At 36.0% G+C, this 25,915-nt stretch overlaps 1 protein-coding gene and 1 long non-coding RNA gene across 3 annotated transcripts; one reads left to right on the top strand and one right to left on the bottom strand.

Moving 5' to 3' along the window:
• Nucleotides 1-8,427: 8,427 nt before the first annotated feature.
• Nucleotides 8,428-11,213, bottom strand: LOC108993847. Of its 2 annotated transcripts, XR_001996582.2 has the most exons (4): nucleotides 10,944-11,213; nucleotides 10,758-10,854; nucleotides 9,687-9,781; nucleotides 8,438-8,567 (listed from the first exon to the last, which is right to left on the bottom strand). It is a non-coding gene; the product is annotated as an uncharacterized LOC108993847 (long non-coding RNA). The 2 variants fall into 2 exon arrangements; XR_001996581.2 differs by lacking the exon at nucleotides 9,687-9,781 and having other exon boundaries at nucleotides 8,428-8,567.
• A 7,630-nt stretch (nucleotides 11,214-18,843) lies between these two features.
• On the top strand, nucleotides 18,844-25,209 carry LOC108993850 (probable protein phosphatase 2C 33). Its single transcript, XM_018968883.2, has 7 exons — nucleotides 18,844-18,996; nucleotides 19,160-19,230; nucleotides 19,425-19,862; nucleotides 21,035-21,415; nucleotides 21,503-21,620; nucleotides 22,819-23,042; nucleotides 24,200-25,209. Exons 3-7 carry the CDS (start codon nucleotides 19,575-19,577, stop codon nucleotides 24,401-24,403), a joined length of 1,215 nt encoding a protein of 404 aa, XP_018824428.1. The 5' UTR covers nucleotides 18,844-18,996; nucleotides 19,160-19,230; nucleotides 19,425-19,574; the 3' UTR covers nucleotides 24,404-25,209.
• The last annotated feature ends 706 nt before the right edge of the window (nucleotides 25,210-25,915 follow it).

The raw sequence follows: 25,915 nt of genomic DNA, 5'->3' as shown, positions 1-25,915 counted from the left end.
CTTCTGTAGTAAATGGTTGAGAACAAAAATAAAGTGGTTGCCTTAGAGTGAATAGGACATCTCCTTCATTGTCTCGGATCACCACTCCAATACCAATTCTATAATCAGCTTCTCTGACTGCTACATCCCAATTTATTTTTAACCAATCTGAAGAAGGAGCTTTCCATGATGTGCTAACCTGTTGCTGTTGTGGTCTTTATGGGACTCGATTCAACAGTTGTGCTTGAATGAACTCTTGTTGTGTCTGTTGGGATCTGGTGAATACACTTGCAGGTGATAAAAGATCCATTTCAAAAACCAAATAGTTTCTTCTAAGCCACAATGCTCTTGCTGTTTCTGCAAAAAAACTTATCTCCTCCTTGCCAATTCTATTATACATAGAGAGAAACATAAAGCCAAAATCTTCCTCTGTTCTTACTGCTTTCTGAATTTTTATATTTCCATAATTCCATACATCCTGTGCAGATGGACAAGACTAAAGAATATGAGTTGGGGTTTCACACGATCTTTGACAAATGGGACAAAGTGAATCTGCAGTGACCCTCCTCTTGAACAGATTTTGTTTTGTAGGTAATGCATCATTACAAGCTCTCCACATAAACATTTTAACAGAATTCTTTGTTTGCAAATTCCATACCAATTTCCATAGTTTGCTTTGATCCTCTATTGATGAGCACTCCCCCATACTACTTCTTTGCTGTTGATTATGCATATGGTATGCACTTCTAACTGAAAATTCTCCATTTGATTTGTCTTTCCACACTATCTTATCCTCAGTAGAACACTGTGAGACAGGTATATTCAAAATTTGTTTAACATCTTCCTGACAAAAGGTATTTCTGAGCAATTGTGTGTTCCACCATCCACTAGACTGATCTGTCAGATCTGCCACCTTTGCATTTTCTGTTAAAACTTGTATTAGTGATTGAATATTACTCAGTCCAGATCTTGGGATCCACTTATCTTTCCACACATTAATATGTTCCCCATTTCCCACTCTCCACATACTACCTTCCTTTACTAAATCAATAGTTGAATGTATGCTCCTCCAAGCAAAAGAGGGTCTTGAACCTATCTTGGCCTGTAAAATTGAAGAATTGGGGAAATAAATGGCTTTCAAAATCCTAGCTGCTAAAGATGATGGAGACTTAAGAATTCTCCACACTTGTTTTGCTAGAAGAGCTAAGTTGAAACTAACCAGATTTCTAAACCCCATTCCCCCATATGTTTTGCTCAGGCTCAAACTACTCTAATTTTTCCAATGAATCTTCTATTGGTTCTCTTGAGCTCCCCACTAGAAATTTGCCATTAAAGCATTGAGCTTGTTACACAGTTTTTGGTAAAGACAACACACTCATACTATAAGTTGGGATAGTTTGAACAACTGCCTTGATCAAAATCTCTTTGCCAGCCTATGAAAGAAACTTATTTTTCCAGTTTTCTAATCTTCTGCTGACCCTTTCCACTATACCATGAAATTCCCTTACTTTTGATCTTCCAATTAGGGATGGCAAACCCAAGTATTTTTCCATATTAGAAGAAGCTCTTAAACCTGCTATTGTCATGTTATAGTCTCTAGTGATTTGCTTGGTATGTTTGCTGAAGAACAGTAAAGTTTTCTCTCTATTTAATAGTTGTCCAGATGCCTGCTCATAACCATGCAAAATTTGATTTATTATAGTCCATTCTTGCATAAGCCTTGCAAAACAGTAGACTATCATCAGCAAAGAAAACATGGTTCATTTTAATTTTTCCTCTAGCTATTGGAACTCCTGAAATAAGCCCCATCTGTTCTGTTTGGTATAACTTAGCTGTCAAAGTCTCAGCACAGATAATAAAAAGAAAGGGGGATAAAGGGCAGCCTTGTCTTAACCCTCTAGAGGGTTTAAACACTTCTTGAGCCACTCCATTGATTAGAACTGAGAAAGTAGAAGAAGAAAGACATCTTTGAATCAAATCAGTCCATTTTGTATTAAACCCATCTTGAGCATTGCCTCCTTAAGAAAGCACCACTCAACTCTATCATAAGCCTTGCTCATATCTAGTTTCAATGCCATATAACCAGTTTGTCCATGCAATTTTGTTTTCATTGTGTGAAAAGTCTCATATGCTGCCAATATGTTATCTGTAATTAATCTTCCAGGGACAAAAGCACACTGATTTTGAGAAATAATAGCAGGCAAAATATCCTTCATACCATTGGCCAACATCTTTGTAATTATCTTGTAAAGCACATTACAAAGGCTTATAGGTCTGTATTCTGTGATATTTTTTGGACTGTTATGCTTAGGAATCATCACTAAGTAAGTATGGTTTATGCTAGACATATCTTGCTCAGAATTCAAACAAGCTAAGATTGCCTCACATACCTCATCCCCCACCACTGGCCAAAACCATTGATAAAAAGAAGCACCAAAGCCATCTGGACCAGGAGCCTTATAAGGACCCATTTGAAAAACAACCTCTTGTATTTTCTCTTTGCTGAAAGGTAGTAGCAACCTATCATTCATTTGTTGGGTGACTCTATTTTCTGTTGCACTAAGAAAGCTTTCAATGTTGGTAGGCATTGAGGATGAGAACAATTCTTTATAAAACTGAGTAAATGCCTTCCCAATTTGGTCAGATTTTGTTATACAAACACCACTGCCATCCATAACTTGCTCAATTGTATTTCTCTTCTTCTTTTGACTTGCACACATATGGTAATATCTTGTATTTCAATCCCCATATTGAAGCCATGTCACCTTGGCTCTTTGTTTCCATTTCAGGTGGTCTCTCTCCAGCATCTCATTTCTTTCTTGTTGAAGTTGTTTAGTCTATTGAATTGTATCTGCAGTAAGAGATTGTTGCATTTGTTGCAGCCTATGGGTCTTCTGCACTAAACTTTCATTTGCTTCATAGTCTTTTTTACAGCTCCACCACCTTAACTCTCTCATACACCTTTCTAACTTATCTTTTATTTTCTGCAGGTCACAAGAATTGCCTCTTCCATTCTGCCATGCCCTTTTAATCACATTTTCACATTCAGGAAAGGTGGACCAACTGTCTTCATATCTTCCCACTTGCGAGATTCTGTTGATCTTGTTATTTTTCTGACCAATTGTCATAATGATAGGACTATGGTCTAATATGGAATTAGCTAACACTTGCACCTCTCCACCCCCAAATGTTGCACACCATCCAACAGTTGCAGTTGCTTTATCCAGCCTTTCTTTAGTAAAGGTATGATATGATCTATTATTATTCCATGTATACTTACCTTTTGTTGAGCCTAGATCAGTAAGCATACAATCTTGTAGCACTGTTCGAAAAGCCTCCATCTGTTTTTCATCTCTTCTTGCCCCTCCAAATTCTTCACCTTGAAAGAGGATTTGATTAAAATCTCCTATGCAAAGCCATCTTCTAGGATTCTGCCTTTTAAGATGTCTCAAAATACTCCATCCCACTTGCCTATTTTCTATTTTAGGATGGCCATAGAAGCATGTTAGCATCTAAGAGAATTCATTTTCATCAACCCAGGAATTGATATGTCTTTGGGTGTAATTTTGAATCCTGAGTTTTATATCCTCCTCCCAAAACAAAGCCAAACCACCACTTTTGCCTATCCCCTCAACAACAAAAACATTATTAAAACCCAACTTGATTCTGACAGCCTCTAACTTATTTTTATGCATCTTAGTTTCCATGAGAAACAAGATGCTAGGCTTATGAGCCTTAGCCATAAGGCTAAGGTCCCAAACTGTCCGAGAGTTACCAAGCCCTCGGCAGTTCCAACTAAGAAGCCTCATTGCTCCTGGCGGGGCTGATTAACAGCCTCCGCCAATTCATTAACAATAGCTGTCAAGGCTGGTTTTTTACCTCTAGCCTCTTGATTAGATTCCAAGGCAAAAAGAGTGTTCTCACTGTCTGTTTTTCTTTTCCTTGTAGCATAAGGAGTCATAGTCCCCATTTCATTGTTAATCTGTCCCCTAGCCCTCATTTTCCACTTATTAACAATCACCTCAGCCAACTGACATGAATCACTAGGATTACTAAGAGTCATTTCTGAAGCAGACGTGGTCTCCAACTGGCTAGATGTCAAGTCTATTGTGAATTCCATAACAGATTTGTTAATCAGATTATTTTCCATCTCCAGAGCCAACTTAGAAGCATCATGTTGTGGTTGAGATTTTGATCTGCTTTCTTGTTTATCTTCATTTGTTGTTATTTGCATCTCAAACTTCTCACCATCCTTATCAATATTGGCCATAGACAGAGTCAACGTCTATTCCCCTTTATCTTGCTCTTCAGACCTGGATTGATTAACACTAATAAGTTGTCTGCCTGAGCCGCTGCCATAACTTGAACTGGTTCCAAAATTAGTTAGGCTTGTTCCATAATTAGCAGCTCTGAGCCAAACACCATATTGATTAGTACCAGACATCTTGGATGTATCTCTTTGAAGATTTTGACCTGCACAGCCACTCAAGTCATGCTTAATAACACCACAAGTGAAACAGAACTTAGGAAGTTTTTCATATTTAAACTGCACATAACCCTGACCAAGCAAGTCCATCAGTTTCCCTCTTGCCAAAGGCCTCATTAAGTCCACTTCAACTAAAACCCTTAACCATCTTCCTCAACAATTCTCATTTAAATCAGAATCCACCTTTAAAATAGTACCAATCAAAGATCCAATTCTGATTCCAACTTCTTTGTTCATGCATCCCAAAGGTAAATTGTGTAATTGGACCCATAGAATAGTATGAGTGAAGGATAGTTCAGTAGCTGGTGTATAGCCATCAAATTTTCTCAAACAGAGTAGGTTCATATCAAACATCCATGGCTGACCATCCCATATTCTGTTTAAGTCAGTTTCAAATTGGAATTCAAAAGTATACAAATTCTCGCCCACTTCTATGATCTTGATATCAGTACAGAATTTTCATATCTTACTCATAGTATTCTTGAAGGCCTCTCGATTAATTTTCTTATTAGCTATGAGTTTCCCCACTAAAAACAGCTTACCTCTTTCCATGGTATCCTTGATATCGTTTCCAGTTATAATTATTTCATCCTTTTCTTCCTTTGTCAATGAAAGTTTATTCCATAACTCAGCTAATTCCTCGATCATCTTGAAAATCGTCTCTGTTTGTTAGTTCGAGTATGTAACTTAAGACTCAGACACTGCACCTCCGATCTCAAACCTTGCCCTAGGCAAAACAATCCTTCTACCAGAGTGAAGGATTTTCTTCCTCCTCACTAGAAAGCACTAGAGTCGAGAGGAAACTTCAAACTTCAAAGAGGACATTGTCATAGCACCGCTTGTACTATGACAAGCTTTCAAATTGGCCTTTTCGCATATTCAGTCCACCCTCTTAAATGGAAAACACGTGGTAGACTGCCAAGTGGAAAATTAGATTTTATATTAAAAATATTCTTATCTTGAAAATAAAATATTTTATCATATATAAATTATAAAAAAGTAAAAAAGGAATAATAGGGAGGGAGATCTCCCTCCATGCTAGACCACAACCACCCCATGGTGGCGAGGTCTTATAGCTAGGCCTGCACAGGGGAATAGAATGGTCGGGTAAAAAATTACCTTTATTGAATTTTTAAAGGCTTTGTTACACATTATCCATATATATACATGTATTTTGGTCCTTCAAGCTAGCACTGGACTAAAAAATATGCGCTAAAAAATATGCACTTACGCTTTGAATGGTATTAACTAATAAAGCTTGATTTGGGAACAAATTTTGAAAAAAAGAATATTAAATGATATAAAAAAATATTATGAAAAAATTTAATAAATATGTAAGTAAGAAATATGTTCATTACCCGATTTTGCCTCAAAACTTTCAACATTATCCAAGGTGGCACGAAGATCAATAGGTATTGGATCTTTTAACCAATTGTGAGTACAAAAGTGTGCCTCAGCTGTTCTTGGAGATAATGAACAACGAAATAGGTCAAGCACATGACCCCCTGCACTAAAGGCTGACTCAAAAGAAACAGTAGAAACAGGAATGACCATTATATCCCGTGCAACTCTCACCAAAATAGGATACTTTATTTTATTGATTTTCCACCAATCCAAAATATCAAAATAGGGAACTCGTGCCTCGCAAACATGTTCCAAGTATTGATCAATCTCTGATTTGTTCCTCAAATTACATTCAATAATTTCTTATTCATACTCAACCCAAAAACTTTGCTAAGAATCAGAATCTATCATACTAGGATCAATTCAGGAAGGAGGCTCAGAGTATGAAACTCCACTTGGAAAGAAACTATGTGCCCCCCTACACCCTTCCATACACAGTTCTCATGGATTTTATCAAAATTATGGGGAAAGAAAACGAAGACCCAATTTTCTTTCCCCATGATTTTATCTAACTATCTCAACGACTAATACTACTCAATCCTACCGAAAACTAAATTCATAAAAAAAATAAACCCAGAAATCTAGCTTGAGGATGCGGTGGCTCTTTAATATTCAAACATAAACAATAGATGCAGATCGAGAGAGAGTTTCGAACAAGAATCCCAAAACCCATATGCATGAGAAAATGGAGCATACCTTAGTAAATCGAGTCGATCTTGGAGTGGCGATCGAGGAGAGAGAGAGAGAGAGAGAGAGAGAGAGGTTAGGGTTTTTTCTTCTGAGAATCTGAAGAAGAGGTGGGTTTCGCCTGCTATTTTAGCATGTTTATCTTAAGAGTAATGCTATACATCACACTCTCATCCTATTTTGATCATACTAAGTGGTATGTGACACATTCATCACTATTAGATAATAAGGAATCATGCAATAAATAATCATTTAATGGTGATAAATATGTCACATCACATTTAATAGGATGAAAGTGGGATGATAGTATGGCGTATAGAATTTTCCTTATCTTAAATGACCCGCTTCAAATTTTAACCCGACTTTATCCAGCGGATTGAAAAGGTTCAATCGAGTGGGTCGGGTTATGAGTAATTATGCATAGGCCTACTTATAGATGCAACTTTGTGGTCCATTTTGTGTCATGCTTGGGAGGCCGAATCACATAGGTTCGGCCACTAACTATGGGCGAACCTTGGGTAGCTCCAAGACTTGACCACCCATAAGTAACCTAGCGAGACAAGAAGTACATTTTTATAATATTAAAAATAACTTAATTTTTAGTTTTTATATTAAAAATAAAATTATTTTTTTTAATTTTAGATTATTTTTTATTTTTTTTATAAATATAGTTGAAAAATATGTAACGGTAGGGGCAGTAGGGGCCCCACACCCTACTAGCCTGACCCCGTTCACATCACCCTACTTGGGCGGGGCTAATCCCCCATTTACCAGACGCAGGGGGTGGGGCCACCCGCCCGCATTTGGTCCTGGCAGCTGGTGCGTGGGGTGGACTTGGCCTAATCCCGACCCACATTTCCCCCGCCCCACTTATATAAATATATAACTTAACATATATATTAAAACGGCACCATTTTTATTATACATGATAAGTTTAGTTACCCCACCCTGATCTCTCTCTCTCTCTCTCTCTCTCCATTGCTCAATCTATTCTCTCTCACACTTTTCGTCCGTCCATCCGTTCCAAGTAGTCGTTGTCACTTCTTGAAACTCTCTTTGTCGCCATCGATGTAAGTATCTCAAGTCTTAATTTTTTTTCTTTTTTTGGAGTTTTGTTTGAGTTATGGAGGATGTGATTGAATTGAGAATTTGGAGGATGGGATTGTAAATTGTGTGGAGTGGAGATTGGGTTGTTTGTTCATTGTTGTGTGAATTGTGTGAATTTTTGTATGTAAATCTAGGGTTTTGAATTGAAACCCTACACTAATTTAGGTTTCGGATGAAACCCCAATCTGTTTTGGGGTTTCACAACTAACCCAAAACAGGTTAGGGTTTTGAAACCTCATTCTATTGTGAGGTTCATGATTATATGATTTTAATTGTTGTGTATTTTTTTAGTCATTTTAGATTTTTGTGAGTCAACGAAATGGATAGTTAGTTAGATTTTAGTAGTAGCTCTCCTACGCCTACTCAGACCGTTATCCCTACCCAAACCTATCTTTACTCTTGTCATAACCACAAACACTAACCCTACACCTACACCTACACCTACCCAAGGCCCTTATACCACCACCAAGCAAGAAATAAGTTTCGATTGTTTGGTTGCATTTCACCAAAATAGAGGGTGGTGGCCCCAATTACCCCCAAGTTAAGTGTAACTATTGTGGTAAAGTTGAAGGATGTCACTATAGGGGACATGGTATGTAACAACCCTACCCCGGGAAGGACGGGATCGCTACGTACATACATGTCCCTTTTCTTTTTCTTTCTTTCTTTTTTTTTTTTACCTAATAATATATGATCAGCATGAATATGACACACGTGTACTCTAAATTTCTAATCTAATAAAGAGGAACACCTGATAGACATCATATTCAAACATTCATCCATAAGAGACTCTCAGAGTCCATCATACGTTCATAAAAACATAATTGTTTTAGTTAGGGAAGACACTAAGCGTCTGTCTCTCCCTCTGCAGTAATACCTTGCTCCCCAGCCTTTTCGTCATTACCTGAAAGTTTAAAATATAAACACAAAAGTGAGTCGAATTCTCAGTAAGTAATACACCATTCAGTGAACATACTAGGCATCTATTCTTTTTCTTTTGAAAACATGCATACATAAACATTTGCTAATTTTTTACAATGCTTTCATGCATAAACAGTTTAAGGAATAAGTCATACTTTTATGCATAACTATTTTAAGAAATAACCATGCTTTTCATGTATAAACATTTTAAGAAATAACCATGCTTTTCATGTTTCACTTTCTTTAGCCGGTACACACTATTACGCCCTGTGTGTTAGGGTTAGCGGTCTTCCTTTGGACCTGGATTCCGCCCGTAGCCACAGGTTAAGAATCCCTTTCAGTTAGGGGGCAACACTAGGTGCACTACTCGTATTACTTACCTAGCATTGCATCTACCCATTCCTTTGGTACCATTTTCATTCATATGGCAGTTACGTATTTTCATACATTAAAATATTCATTCATTCATTCTTTTCTTTCTTTCATTCATGTTAGTCCATTCAGTCCTTTCTTTTTAGTCATTTTCATTAAACAGTTCATTCATGGAAGAACATCATTTAAAAGCATGAGCTTAAACTTCATCTTTCATGATATCCATAAAACATCAGTTCATATGGACATTTTAACATCAGTTCATAGGGACATTTTAAAACACTTTCTTCGCATTATTTAAAGCATCAGTTCATAGAGACATTTTAAAACATTTTTTTCGCGTCATTTAAAGCATCGCTTAAAACATAAGGCATGAGACATTTATTTCTTTTCTTTTGCAATCAAAACATTTTCATCATCTTTATTTGTCCGATGCACATGCAATTTTATGAACAAGATACATTTTCATGCTATACCACATATAGGAATAATCAATAAGTTTCTTGTGAGAGCATGTATGAAAATCTCATGATTTAGAACCTACGTGCATGCATTACCTTATACACATACACACAATTATAATCGATAGGGTACTTAACAGGGGCTATCAAGAAATGGCTTGTACATAATATATACATTTACTCTTTCTTTAGAATAACATTTGAAAAAAGAAAGAGACATTCTTTCATAAAGAGAACTTGGTGTAAGAAGCATGGTCATAGCTACTTACATCTATGCTCCTCGTTACCTCCAACTTCACAATAGATCTTATTCCAATAAATGTCATAAGCGTGTTAATACTCGTACAACATTCTTTAGCCCTCCCTTTAAAAGAGAAAATCATGATATTATAATCTAAATCCCTTATATGCTTAACGTTAACCCAAATGACTACTCTTCACCTCAACTTACAAGATAAATAACTTAAATATTAAGACATGCTAGTTGTCCATGGAAATGCTATTTTAAAAGCTTGCATGAAAAGTAGTTAAGAATTCATAAGCTTCAAGCAAGCTCTCTTTGGTTCAAACTCACTTTAGGTTATGAAAATTAGGAGATAAAATCTGGAAATTCTCAACAATGGGTTTTAAAATAGATTTAGGCATCTCAAGTAGGCTAAACAAGCTTAGGAAACATGCCCTTTAAGACATGGATAATATAAATGGGCTATTTTTACATCAAGACATGGCATGACATGGGCTTAGGAATACTTGTATAGCTTTACATATCATAATATATCTTGCATAATTAATCTCTTATACCTACACCAACTATGCTATAATCTAATCACACAAGCAACATTTAAATAGTTTAGATAACACTTCCCATTAAAATTAAAGTAGCATAAGGTATAACCAAGTTACTCATTAAGCAAACTTTTAAATTTTTAAATACTCAAGTTCATTCTTTATCCACTTAATACCCTTTAAAAGCAAAATATAAAATTATAAAATCAAGCAAAACCTTTAACTGAACCTCTTAACATTTCAAAAATAGATCACCAATAAATCTCAACATAAAACACGTGGTACCGATATATATATATATATATATATATATATATATTAAAAATCACACTAATCATCACCTATGATTAAACCGAGTTTAGTAGCAACATAGCATTTCAAAATGTAGGAACATACATAGCAGAACAATTATAATACCATTCGGTTTGGGCCAAAAACATGGCATACATATTTATTTTCAACATAGAAAATTAAACACATCAAAACACAAGCTAAAACAACTTTGTTGGCTTCCAAAATCACATTAAAAACAAATTAGTCAAATTAGTTTTTACCTTGATCTCTTAGCCCCTTTCAAAACACAAGCGGAAGACCAAATAGTGGTATAGTCGTGTAGATGAAGAGCAAGGATGATTACACTGTGCTAAGCCCCTAAAACCGAAACATCATAGGTAAGGTAAGTGATGAAAATCGAAACCCATATGAAAATCATATTAGGAAATAAACCAAAAGTCTATTACCTTCAAGATTTCACCATTTTGAAGATGAAAACAAGTTTTGGTTCTAGGCTTTGAGTCAAAACCAAAAATGTGTATGGAGGGAGTATACTTGTATGGTTTGGATAGGATGAAAGAAAAATGTTTTTCTTCTTCCCTTGCTATGCAGTCACAAAGCTTGAAGAAGATGAGGGGAACTTGATTTCTTGAAGATGAGAAGAGAGAAGAAGAAGAGAAAAGGTGGCGTCGGCTATGGCTTTCTTGGAGAGAAAGATGAAGAATCTTTCTTTCTTGGGTGAGAAGCTGACAGGTAGGAGAAGAAATGCCTTGATTAGTTTTGTTTTTCTTTTATCCTTTTATGTTGCTTTCACCGTAAGCTTGGAGGAGAGGCAAGGACTTTTTGGTCTTTGTTTCCTCCTTCCATCATAAGGAATCAAATGGATGGTGGAGATCTATCCACCTCAATGATACTTTTTACCTACCAATCTAATGATAGAGAATAATTGGGTCATTTCTTAAATCAATAAAATTAAAGGGCTTAAGGAAAAATATCTCAAAGTCTTAAAAATCATATCCTTGATTTATCATATTTTAAAATAAAGCATACTCATCTCAAAATAAAATAATTAAAAATAATAAAAATCATTATCTCAAAATATTTAACTTAAAGAATTAATAAAATGGCGTAAGAACCTACGTAGTAGGACTCGGGTATTATATGGTAATCCCAATTGAAAGTGCACTTAGAAGAACAATGCAAAGAGTTCAATTTTAAAATCTTTACAAGAAAATAGTCAGTCTAGACTAGATATTGGATTTAAAAAAATGACGGATGGGAATAGTGGAGGGAACATGGAAAGGATTTACAAAGTATGATCCATATGAGTGTAGGAGACACCTAGCCCGTAATGGATGAGCTACGATTTTGGTTTGTTGATGGGGTGGGGTTCCAATCATATTCTATGTACTTGGAACCTAGGTTTAACCTTCCGTCTTGACACACGGTAGCCAAAGGATATTATTAAACATTACGGTGTAGAAAAAGAGTTGTTCAAAAGCCAATTGGCAGGTCAAAGAGTTTGCATCACCATCGATACATGAACATCTGTCTAAAATTTTAATTATATGTCTTTGATGGCACATTTTATAGATTGCGATTGGAAATTACACAAAAAATTCTAAAATTTTGTAGAATTTTCGATCACAAGGATCATACCATTGGGAGTGCCTTGGTGGTCACAATAAAAGAGTAGGGGTTGGAGCGGGTTGTCACAGTAACGATTGACAATGCATCTTCCAACGATGTCGATTTGGGGCATGTTAAAAACTATCTTAGAGAGACCAATAAGTCAATCATGGGTGGTGAATGTTTGCATGTGAGATGTGTTGCACATAGTTTAAATTCTATTGTGATTGATGGTTTGAAAGATCTTGATGATTCGGTTGCAAGGGTTAGAAGTGCAGTGAGGTTTGTGAGATCTTCACCTGCTAGATTTGTGAAATTCAAGGTTGTGGTAAGGTCTGCAGGTATTGAATGCAAGAAGGGTTTTTGTCTTGATGTTTCTACAAGATGGAACTCAAACTTCTTGATATTAGAGACGGCCCAAAGGGATAAGGGTGCCGTTAATTTATTGGGTGACGGAGACCTTCAATATGTCAAATATTTTAACGATGACGGGGGATTAGGAATGCCTATTAATGATGATTGGAAGCTAGTTGGGATCTTTGTAGACTTTTTTAAGCTTTTCTATGAGGTCACAACTAGACTTTTCGATTCTTTTTACCCAACATCCAAGGATTTATGTCAGCAAATATGTAAGATAAAAAAAAAAATTAGATGAAATATACAAGAGTGACCAAGTTAGGCTACAGGAAATGACATTGAGCATGAGGGTGGAGTATGACAAGTATTGGAGAGATGTGAGTACGATGAACATTTTCTTATATGTGTCTATTGTTCTTGACCCCCAGTACAAAATTGATGGCATGATGTATAGTTTAGGATTTGCTCACAGGAAGGCATTGGCGAAACATATTGCGGTAAGGGTTAGGGAAACACTTTGTAGATTGTTTGATGAGTTTGACATGTTCTGGGGTGGTAATATTACAGTACCTACACATACCGCACCGCCTCCTCCCGAAGTCAAGATGGAGAAAAGACATAGGTTGGAGTGGGGTAAGAGGTTGGAGCAGGACCCCCTAGTTCGTCATTCGGGGACGGAGTTGGATAGATACTTTTAATCGGATTTGCACTCATTTATGCGGGAGTTTGATATCTTATCTTGGTGGAAAACCAATGTCATCAAGTATCTCGTTGTTTTAGAGATTGTCCGCATTATTTTGGTCATCTTGATTAATACTGTAACCTCAAAGTCAGGCTTTAGCACTAGAGAGCGGATATTGGATCCATTATGGAGTTTATTGTCTCTGACCACTATGGAGGCATTTATTTGCATACAAAATTGGATCATATTCCGAATGTGGGGGACTTTGAGGTGGCAGACGAATAGGAGGGTGGTGATTAGCATGGATCAGGTAATCACTTTCAATTCATTGATTTGCTTTTAATTTATTTATATTCATCTAATTGGTATTAATTTCAAATTTAACTGTTGTGGAGTCAATTGCGATGCATGGGGGTAGTTCTACATTGGTTTCTATATGACTTTGTGTGTTTGAACCCACCATTGTCATTTGTTTGTATAATTTCTCCGTTAATTATTTTTTATATTTATATAATGATTGTAATTCTAATTTGTTTTCTCATTAATGTTCCAAGTTTTATAATCTCACAGCATAGCTCACTCACTTACCAATTCCCACCACTATGACCACCCCAAATGACAAGAAAAGAGTCAATTGTAATCTTGCTACAATTTGTTATTTAATTGTTTTATTATTATTCATTTAAATTATTTGAAAACTTGTAATATTTTTAGATTAATTTATAATAGTTTTAGATTAATTTGTATTATTATAATATTTTAGGATTATTAGTTGCAACTTAGTAGTTAGTAGTATACAAGTTTTTAATGTGTATTATTGTAATATCTTATATTAATTTTTTAAAAAAAATTTAATCATGAGGGTAAGAAATTAATAATGACAATGGCCTAGAAATAGGTTTTGGGCCATTTTTGCACCCAGAAATGACTTCCTAGCCTATTTGGGCCCAAAAATGTCTTCCTAGCCTATATGGGCCCAAAAACATGTTCTGGGCCAGTGGTTTTTGGGCCCATTTAGGCAAGGTGGGAGGGCGGACAAATAAGGAGTCCACCCCCGCCCACGGCGTGTGGGAGCAGGTTTCAAGGGGTAAACCCCACCCCCCCGCCCATCTAGAGGTGAGGTGTGGGACGGGGGTCCCTGCCCTGGGGTGCGGGCAATACCCCTAACGAATGGCCAAATTTAAAGTTTGTTATAGAATAAGGAGTTATTCCTAAAAATTATTAAACACATGCTAAATCTCAATCAAGGCAAAATATAGAGGGTTAGTGGCCAATTATCCCAAATTAAAATTATCTTCATATAGTTGGTGAATTTTTAAAAAAAATCCAAGACATTTAATTTACAAATGAATTTGTACGTTTAACCTAAAAATAACTAAAAATTTATAAATATATGCAAGGTCTAAAGTATGACATGGAAAAATCTTCCTTATTTGTATGTCTTAAAATTATCAAATGAATTTCTTTCATATTTAGTTACTATATATAGTCGGATTTTATTTTATGCAATTGGATATATACAACTTAGATGTGGGTTGCTTTCGTATTTTTGTTTCTTGGAATTTCACATTGGATTGGCTTATATATGTACATGTTTTACGTTTTCTTTACTAAATGTAGATTTTGTTGACATTTTGGAAATTTGCGAAGAAAAACTAAATAATAATTTCATTTATAAAAATGAAAACATTTTCACCTAAACAGATAACAGCTATTCCTTAATATTTTATTTTAAGACTTGATCTTTCTTTTAGCTGCATATTGCATTATAATTACCATATATCTATGATGATCTATTGATATATAAGAAAACTAAATTAGGTCGGAAAGATGAAGATGATCATGATAAGGAAAAACAGATAAGTAATAGTAAACGTACATGCATATATGCAATTGAAAGCTAGCATCATACTTAATTATACATCACATATATGATCCATTTTAGTTCCCAAGCTTATACCTATGTGCTACTTTCTCATACATATATTTATATATGTATATATATCCATTGATATATTTGTGTATATATAAATGTAGCTATCAAACCCGAAACCCGGTCTTAATGTTTTGTTTTGGAAAAGCTGCTTTTAGATCGAGCGTCATGCAAATAAAGAGAGGCTTTTTGGCTTATACCCCCATCATCATCTATATTATATGCTTCCCCTTTTAGTACTTCCTCTTACCTAATCTTTTCATGGGGTTTTTCATTTTTACTAGTTTTTTCATAATTGGATCGATATTCCCTCTCAAGCTTTTACTTTGAATAAAAAAGCTACAATGTGTAGTTGTCTAAACGTATATGTATGATTGCACATATATATATATATATATATATATTGTATGTGTGTTCTTTGATCACAAACATATATGATTGCATATTTGTTATAAATTGCTCGGAATCCAAGTGACTATATGCCCTGAGAATATACTTCATTGGAAATCACTCGCAAGGCATGGAACAATGGCTACAAAGCCCCTCCCAGGCACCAGGCATGCTTCTTAATGTGTTTGCATCAAAATAGACCGTCCAACTAGTATCATAGGCATCTCAGGCTTTCCTTAAGGCCAGGGTATGGCTGCGCACAGGCATCACTCATTCGTCATCAGCCTTCACCACACTTCAGTAGGATGGCTCAGGTTTACAAATCTCACACTTGTAACTTGTATTACACTTACCTATTTTGTGTTAGTGAAAATCTCTCAGGACAGGGAGCAATCAAGAAGGGCATGAAGGTCAAAGAACCCCACGACCTGCTCAGCAATCAAGAAGGGCGTGGAGGTCAAAGAACCCCACGGCCCACTAAGCAATCAGAACGGCGTGGAGGTCAAAGAACCCCATGACCCACTCAGCAACAAGACCCACGCCTCTCGACAAGCAACAAAACCGACATCTCCACCATGCAACCAGACCAAGGTCTCCGTGGAAAGCATATGTGGTTCTGTCACTGCTCGTGCCAAGACATGGCTAGCCACGGGCATCGCCAATGTATCACCAGCTTTCACCATGCTTTAGCAAGGTGGTTCAAGTTCACAAATCTCAAATTTGTAATTTGTATTACACTTACCTATTTTATTTTTCATGAGAACTTCTCAGGACACGGTGCAAATGAACAGGCATGGAGGTTAGAAAGACCACACGACCCTCTCCAAATATTGCCATCGAACGGGCATGGAGGTTGGAAAAACCACACGAACCTCTCCAAACGAACGAGCATGGAAGTCAGAAGACCACACGACCCTCTCTAAAGTTAGTCACCAAAAGTTGAGTTACACACTCGCGGTGCAAGTCAATAGGTGGGAAAGGTCAGGGACCTCCTGACCTTCCAAGTGCCTAACATGCTGGCAACTCTCTAGACAACCCGACCTCTCCCTTGGATAGCAGTACAAGCATAGCATATTCTCCAACAAATGCCGAGTATTTATACTCGCGCCACAACCGCCTCGAGCGGGTTACCTTCGCGAACGAGCCATCAGACTTTACAACCGCCTCGAGCTGGTTACCTTTGGGAATGAGCCATCAGGCTCTACAACTGCCTCAAGCGGGTTATCTTCGGGAACGAGCCACTAGACTCTACAACCGCCTCGAGCGGGTTACCTTTGGGAACGGGTCGACGAGCTCAGCAACCGCCTAAGATGGATGCAGGGGTTGACGGGCACCGTGACCACTTAAGCACGGGTTATTACAAACAAACAACAAAACGAGAACACTAGTATAAATTTACACCAAGGGGCAGAAAATCTACCACTACCAACAAATAACAAAACGAGAGTACCAACAACAATTTACACCAAAGAGATAGAAAATCTATTACTACCAACTAAAGCAAAAACGATCACAAAAATACAAGCAAAAAATCAATCATAGAAATATGCACTCTTCGACCATAATAAACAATCTCTTAGGCAAATATTCACACAAATAAACAAACTCAAAATCGAGCTCTGCGCTCACACCTAATGTGGTCAAGTTCATCTCTCACCTAGCTCTCCAAGTTGAGCCCCTCACCGCTTAGCACGAAACAAACAGAAAACTAAGGACCGAACAACAAACTAGGGATTGAACGGGAAGCCAGTGACCAATTTTCTAAATTTATTTTGTAGACTATTGACTTGAAGATTTTCAAGGCGTTTTAAGACTTCACAATGGCGTGGAAACACCCATACACTAACTAGTATGGACCCTCAACGGGGTAGGGGAAAACAAAAGCAAGCAAACGCTCACAAGCCAGTGAGGTAAAAGGCAGGTACAAAGAATGCAAAATATTTAATTTCCCATGTGCTAGCACAAAGAAAATTAGCGGGATAACTGGAATGGATATTTAAGCCCCTACAATTTTAGCTAAGAGATAAAGTCAAGAAGGGACTCAAACTTCTAAGAAGGAGATGACTTAGACTTCTAATAGGAGATAGACTCAGACTCCTAAAAAGAAAAGGTTTCACAAGGCAAATTGGACTCTATCACTCCAAGAAAATAACTTAGCCTACAAGATGTAACAAAAACTCAACTTGATTTATTAGCTACTTTATGCACTTGCTCTCATATTGTTATTGACTTAAGAATTTGAGTTTACATAGGGCGACCAACGCTGTCTCTTCATTGCAGGTCATTCGTGCAATTGGTAGTATGAAACACGTCATTAACAGGAAGTTTCTAATGTGCTCAATATTTTCTTAAAACTTGTCTAGGTTCAATCCATATATCTTCTCTCTCAGAACATGTAAAGAGTGTTTTATGTAAACAGTATTGCTATTGTCGTTCAGATGTCTTGACGTAATATCACCACATAATACAGCGTGATTCGTTAAAAAAACACAAAAAATATATTCAAATTAAAAGGGCGTTCGAAAATACAAAAAAAATAAAAACTAAAACTCTAAGTTCTCTCTACCCTTTTGTGTTTGTGTTTTTTAATTTTCTTAATGAACCATGTGACAATGTAACATTACATAGTGGTGCCACATCAAGAAAGTTATATGAATGGTAAATGTTAGATGACCAAGTAGCATTATTCTTATATAAAATCTGTACATATTATGAATTAAAACATTCATCTCACAACCCGAGTCATCTTGAGAATGACATATCATCTTCTTTCTCAAGCTGTTGATTTGAAAACTTGTAAGATATCCCAATTAGGATTAATTACAACATTAATATTTGAATTTTCACACATATTTAATTGGAAATTTTTAAAATTAAAGTATAATTTTTGTAAAAATTAAAAATCGAGGCTCTTATTTTATAGTTTGGAGCACAAGATAAAATTTAAAATTCTCATCTCATCATTATATATTTTTTAAATTTTCATATAAAATATAATAAATAATTTAAATTTTTTAAATTTTAATTTAATTTTTTTAAATCTTAAAATAATAATAATAATATTAAAATATAATATTTTAAATATTAAAATGAAATATAAAATTTCCATCTTATTCTTAACCTATTAATATATTGTGGACTTTATTTTAACTATTATTTATTAAATAAATAATATGTTTGGTCTTGTAAAGAGAAAAAAAAGAAGGGAAGAAAGTGATAAGAACGAGGACGTAGGAAGGTGTGTAGGCCACGATCAATGTTAGGAGAGAGATAACGTGAGACAGCGTGTAATCTATTCATTATGGGATCATTCGGATGTGTGATTTCAGCTTTGATTATTATTTATTAGAAAAGGAAGCAAACTTTCGGTTCTCTTTTCCCGAATAGGAAGGTAGTCGCTGTTGCCACTTGTCCTGTAGTCCACCGCCCTCCACCCCCCCAATTATATTTTGAAACTTGGACATTCGAAGATGGAGGAGGAGGAGGAAGCCTGCTAGAGAGAGAGAGAAAAAAAGGAAAACACACAGAGGTAGCCACTCTAGCCAGCAGAAGCTCTCAGTTTTTTTTTTTTTCAATTTTCAAGCTGTTTTTTTTATTGTTCTTACAATATCTTCTTGTCTTCTGGATTCTTCTCTGAGTTCTCTCAGTCTCTGTGTCTTCCTTTCTTTTTTCTACATTTTTTTTTTTTCAAGTTTTCTGTAAAGAAGCAGAAGCAGAAGCAGAAGCAGAAGCCCCTTCGCCCAACACTAATTTCGCCATCCTGGTATGCTTATTTGCCCTCTCTGTTGTCGTATCTTCTTCCCCTCGGTGCATGTATATTCTTTGATCAAATGGCATATCGATCCGATTCGGTAGAATCGTTTATGCCTACAATAATGTTTTTGTGTCTCTGGAATCGGATTCGGCTGTTTTCGTTCTATTTTCAAGATTCCCAAGTGCAATCCTCTGTTTTGCTAGGCTATCGATAACTTGGCGTTGAGAAAACAGCAGAAAGCAGTAATAACGAATCCGGAGCAGCGATTTGCGACGGATCATGTGGTACAAATAGGGGGTTCTGAGTGTTTAGTCGCGCTGGAATGCTTTCTGAACATTGTCAGAGCCCTTGGGATGGGGTCGTGTCTCTCGGCGGAGGGCGCGGCCGCCCTCCCGTATGCTCTGGCTGCAGCGGCGGTGTCGGCATCCACATCTGCCTCGGACGACGTCGGTAACAGCATCAAGCGCGGAAACTCGAGGAAGAAGATGAGGACGGACTCCTCCTCCTTGGATTCTAATATGGAGACGTGGCTGCATAGAGTTCCGGGGAGATTGTTCTTGAATGGCTCCAGCGAGGTTGCATCCCTGTTTAGCAAGCAAGGCAAGAAGGGGATCAACCAGGATGCTATGATTGTCTGGGAGGTTAGCCCTCCTGAATTCTTGGACGCCTTTTTTCTTGTTTTATTATTGATATTATGTGCTTAAGTCATTCTGCTTTCTACTTCAAACAACTGGATAGGCTTTGAATGTATAAGGATTATATATGTAGTTGTAGAAATTTGGGAGATTTCTACCGATCAAAAATAAATAAATAAATAAATTTGTAGATTTCTAGAATGGGGAAAATCTACCATAAATGAAAGTACAAATATCAGTGCAGCCCTATTGCAGCATTAATGGATTCACAATAGAGTTTATGTTGCTCTATCCATGGCCATACTTCTTTGAATTATCAATGATAAGTTATATACCACCAATCACTCTAATCTATTATTGGTGTTACTTTTGCAGTTCTTAAATGCATTTTGCTTCTAGTTTAATCTCAACTAAAGCCACTCTATTCTTTTTGTCTGTCCCCTCATTTTGTCCCTCAGTTTGAATGGCATGATTCCAACTAAATCAGAGCAGGACAACTTACTAGGATGGTAGTCCTAATGTATTTTGGGAACAAAGTCCTACTAGAATAGAGCAAGATGGTTAGATAAGATAGTTTATCTAGACTTCTCTGTTAAAGGAGTTATTCTTTTTCCAGTGGTGATTGATGCTCATGCCTGAATGGTATATTTAAATAGTTTTTTCCTGTTTGTTCTCATACTATATCTGACAAAAGTGTAAATCTCGACTCTGCATTACAATAATTGGTAAAGTTAAAGTGTCTACTTTTGGAAATGCTCGATTAGGAGACGTTTCTGTTTTGGAATGATATATATTTTATATGAAGAACAATGATTTTACGCCTAACAATAATCTAAAGGGATGTTATACATTGAAAATTATGGTAGAATAAAGGATCATTTCAAGGATTAGTAAAAATTTGTCATAACTGATTGATTATATTAGTTATGAGAAAATGCTCTTCAAAAAGTTTATAGAGTTCATTCCATCATAATTCCAGCCATGCTGTCTTTACAACTGTGGTGAACAGCTGGGAGTGAATCATAATCTTCATTTCTGCTTCATGGCGTACCGTTCTTCCCTTAGTTTTGCTCCTTCTGATTATTCATGTTGTGTTTCTAAAGGGTTCTCTTTTAGCACTTACCAGATTTCTTAACTCTGCAATAAGTTTTTGTCCTTTCTTTCTTTATTTTTCTCAGAATTTTGGTTCAAGGACAGACACAATATTTTGTGGTGTTTTTGATGGCCATGGTCCCTGTGGTCATATGGTTGCAAAGAAAGTGAGGGATTCTCTTCCTTTAAAGTTGAGTGCTCAGTTGCAACTTAATAGTATCCGCGAGCATGGTCATGATAATATCAAAAGTAGCGCATTGGAAAGTCTAGCCTCTGAAGACATTGCACTCATGTTAGCTGATGAGGAAGCCAGGACCTCTAATCATAAGGACAGTCGCCTTGATTTCTTTATGACAATGAGAGGGCCATTTCTGAAAGCATTTAAGGTTATGGACAAGGAACTGAAACTACATCCTTCAATTGATTGCTATTGCAGTGGGACAACAGCAGTTACCTTGGTCAAGCAGGTAATTGATGCACATCACATCTTGTTTTTCTTGAACAGTGATGATAATATTTTTGTATGTATAACCATTATTATCTTTTGACTATAGAGACATGATCTCATTATTGCAAACGTCGGGGATTCCAGAGCTATATTGGGTACTAGAGATGAAGATGATTCTCTCATTGCAGTTCAGTTGACTGTAGACCTCAAACCAGATCTTCCAAGTCTCTCTCTCTCTCTCTCTCTCTCTCTCTCTCTCTCTCTCTCTCTCTCCATGGGTAGTGTAAAAATGACGTTGAGAATCATGAAGAATATCTGCATGTTTGACGGTGCTACGAGATCATGATTTATGAAAGTCAACCTAAAATACACTAGCTACTTGTATCATGATTTGGAATTGTTGAGATAAAATTGTTCAAAACAATGTAAGTGGGGTTTTAATGGGAGAATACTATTTGGAGACTTCACCTGGGAACTGGTGGAATAATCATATGATGGATCATAATGGATTTTAGAAACCAGGATCAAAGCTCACTCTGATGCACTCTTTTGATATTTTATTTTAACTTGATCTAACAGCTTCTGCAGGTTCTAAACACTTGTTGCAGTTATCATGTGATGCTCTGAATGAAAATATTGAAATAGTATATTGGCGAAAAATAAGAGATCACTTCCTATGATGTGTGGGTGCTTTTTAGATTTTGATTTTAATTTGATTTTACCTTTTTTTTTTTTCATGGAAATGACCAGCCAATGGTGGCTCTGGATACTTTAAATATTGAATTCTATCAAATATATATTTTTCATTTGGGCATAGAAGAAAGTTTTGGATGGGTCTAAAGTCCAAAACTCTTCATTTGATAGTGTAACCTTCGCCAAGTTGAGTGAAAATGTGAATGTGGACAAGTTCACATCCCTCTAGGAATCTGACTCTGCGTTTGTTTGAACCTCATTAAGAAACTTCCAATTTCGAAGTCAAGGATACATCAATGACTGCAATTGAGTGGCAAGGATGTAAAATGATTTTTTTTTCCTGAAAAAAAATGTCATGGTGTTCAGCCAAGAAAATAAATTCTATATATTTGAAGATAAGAAATTGTAAGAGAAATGTATTCTGTGTTTCAATATTCTGTAAGCTTCAACTAAACTAGGGTGGAAGTTGCCCAGTATTTAGAATGATAGCCCCTTATTTATATCCCAGCTAAATATATTTCTCCTATTGCAAACAGGGTAATGAAAATTAATGAAATATTCTTTTGCTTCTGTATGTGCATGTAAAATAAATGACTGGTTGTTTATTAAAATTGATGAGAATGCAATCTCTTCAGTTTGATCTGTTTGCATATGATATCAGGAGAAATATTGGAAGACATTAATGGTGACATTAGTTTTGATATATTGTTTCTTTCTTTAATCTTTCAGGGGAAGCAGAGAGGATTAGGCGATGTAAGGGACGAATCTTTGCCCTTCAAAATGAACCTGAGGTTGCTCGAGTTTGGCTGCCCAACTGTAACTCCCCTGGACTTGCAATGGCTCGGGCATTTGGAGATGTTTGCCTTAAAGAATTTGGCTTGATCTCTGTCCCTGATATTTCTTATCGTCGCCTCACCAAGAAAGATGAATTTGTAGTACTGGCTACAGATGGGGTAGGAAATCATTCTCTCTCTCTCTCTAATTGTTTAGCTGAAGTAAAATTATATCTCTAAATCAGCCATTTTGTGGTTTACCTCATTAGCAATTTGGAAAATTGCATTGCTTGCTTGAAGAAATGTGAGTTCTCAAATAAGTCCCTTTCCCACAGTTTTCCGTTACCATGACAATTGAAAGAGAAAAAATCATGCATGTATTATGATTATAATCTATTGGATTTTTCGGATGTCAGGTTCTATTTTATCTTACATTTATGCTAGATTATTGTCCTATATCACCTTACATTATGGTCTTTATTCCATTGTTAAGACAGGAGTCCCTTACAGTCCGTGTTGATTTCTTTAATATGCTCTAGGACAATATTCATAAAAAAAAATCAGCTCTGGGACAAGAGAAGAGTTTCTGATGTAGCCATGGAATGAAAGTCACATTTCTGAAATTTTCAGTTTTGTCTACTTGAAGCTTTCCTGTGTGCAGCTGATATACAAAATTAGATGGATAAAATTGTTATTTGGTATTGAAGGTTAATTCTTTATCAATCCAGTTCAAAACGGTTCTAATCTCCCAAGTATAAGAGGGTCTCGTATTAAGTTCTATTAGGTCTTTTGTGTACTAGGAGTCCTAGTCCTAGTAGGTTGAGTAAAAGTCAATGAGACTTTATAGACGTCAAATATGCTTCATTGTATTTAAAACAAGTTTGCTTTCTTATTGCTTCTAACTGGAAATAGATTCCTCCTATACCCTTTGAAACCCAACATTTAATTTTAAACCCCATCTAATACAGATTTCTCTAAATTTTTCCTACATCATTTTGTCTTCTATGGAAGATAAGTGATCTCATTTTTTTAAAATCTTACCATTCATCCTTTCAACGTTAATTGGGTGGTGAAGTCAGATCATAACCATTCTGTTCATAGGTTCATGCACTCCTGTTTACCCTACACACCAATAACCATTAGGAACAAGAGAATTGCTGTCGCCATCAATTGTCCTATCCAAGGGTAGCTCTGCCCCTATTACAGTATAATTAGAGCTTAATCAATGTGATTAATATGAAGTTACCTCAGCATATACATGCATGAAAGAAAGATAACGAGCCTAATTGTTTCGCATTGAAAGATAATGTCTCTGGTTTTTTCTTTCTTTTTGGCAGATCTGGGATGTCCTCTCAAACAAAGAAGTTGTTGACATAGTGGCATCAGCCCCACAGTCTGCTGCAGCTCAAGCAGTGGTTGATTTAGCCGTTAGAGCTTGGAAGTCCAAATTCCCATATGCAAAGGTTGATGACTGTGCTGTAGTTTGCCTATTCCTGGACTCAAATTCAAACCATTACTCTGCTTTTACTTCCACCCAATGAGATAGATGTCGTAGGACCGATCCGAAGGGTTTTGTTTTTTCCTGGACCAATGCACACGGCCCATTAGGGTACCCTGTAGATTACCCCATGATAATTTTTCTTCAAGGTTGGGGGAAAAAGGAGATTATAGGTGGTGTTGCAACAGCGGCCAGGGGGCCCACCTTTGAGGGCTAATATCCTTGCCTTGCCATGCCTGATTTAATTGGCAAGTTGGAAGGGAAGGGCTCAAAAATAGAGGTGGAAGCCATTTCTTATGATTTGTTTTTAGGAAATATTAGTTATTCTCAATATTCTTTGCCAATTTTTTATGGGGCTTTTCGTTCTACAAATAAGCTGTGGAAAAGGAGTGATGCTATCTTGGAAAGGTTTTCTCAAGGTTCATTTTCAAGTGGAGCTTGATGTGACCTTCTGTTGGTGTGTTTTGGCAGTCTCTCCCTCTGGAATTGGGAAGGAGTTTTTGTTGATCCAATTCTCTGGGAGCTTTGGAAGTTATTCCATTACTTATCCATCACTTAGGTAGGTATGATTTTGTGCTTGTGTTTGGAGATAAACTTTCTTTTTATAAGTTGTTCTTTATGGCACAAGACTTGAATTATATGGATGTATTTTATTTTTTTGTGGGACTGCTTTTCTCCTCTTGTAAAATGTTGCTGTTCGATAGCACTTGAATTTTCATTTGTCTTTTTTTATAGGCATCTGAAATAGTCTTCTGCTGTCTTTCTATGTACTGTTTGCTTAATTGCAGCTTTGAATTGTTCAGATGGTGCAAGATTTTGTGTTCAATATATGATTTTTGGGTGGTTTCATATTGAAATCTGCATCTTTTTGTATGGATATTTTTCTTTAGGATTTTAAGCCTTGGTTTTCTGATTTTTTTTTTTTATTTGAGTTTAAGTAAAATAATGGTACTATCCTCGTCTAAAACCATGAGCAAGTTTTATGCAGTTTTTTTTTTTTTTTTTAAAAAAAAGGCATAAATGGGATCTACATGAGAAAATTCATGTTTTTAATAGAATGACTTTTTTTTTTCTATTCAAAGGGACTATTAAGATTTTGTCTTTACGAGTAATGTTATATATAGTCGTAGAATGCACAAGTATCGTACAGGCGTTTTGAAAAAGAGTGAGGTTTGTTATTAAAAAATTATTATTTTTTTCATATAGTTATATATTTATTTATATTTTTTAAAATGGTTGTGCAGTGCTTATGTATGTAGGATTGTAATTATCATTTTTCGTCCTCTATTACTATAAAGAGAGAACATAATTGATATTAAGAGCTTATAATTTGGTTCTTGTACGAGTACAAAACAAGTGTAGGAACAAAGGTTGGATAATATATGAAGAGATTATATAAAAGTAATTTTATAAATTGACATAATTTTATGTAGTTCGTTAGATTTACTTTATAATAAAAATAATTTTACAATCTGAAGAATTAAATTATATCACATCAATTTGTAGGATTATTTTTGTATAATTTATTTATAGCTAGAGTATTTCTCAATTATAT

This window comes from Juglans regia, chromosome 12 (assembly GCF_001411555.2).
Source record: "Juglans regia cultivar Chandler chromosome 12, Walnut 2.0, whole genome shotgun sequence".
NCBI lineage: Eukaryota > Viridiplantae > Streptophyta > Magnoliopsida > Fagales > Juglandaceae > Juglans > Juglans regia.
This window is presented reverse-complemented; position numbering and strand designations above follow the sequence as displayed.

Coding starts and splice junctions, on each gene's coding strand:
- LOC108993850 (XM_018968883.2), top strand. CDS start 19,575: ATGGGGTCGTGTCTCTCGGCGGAGGGCGCGGCCGCCCTCCCGTATGCT. Junction 21,621..22,818: donor CCTCAAACCAGATCTTCCAA/GTCTCTCTCTCT, acceptor TTAATCTTTCAG/GGGAAGCAGAGAGGATTAGG. Junction 23,043..24,199: donor TAGTACTGGCTACAGATGGG/GTAGGAAATCAT, acceptor TCTTTTTGGCAG/ATCTGGGATGTCCTCTCAAA.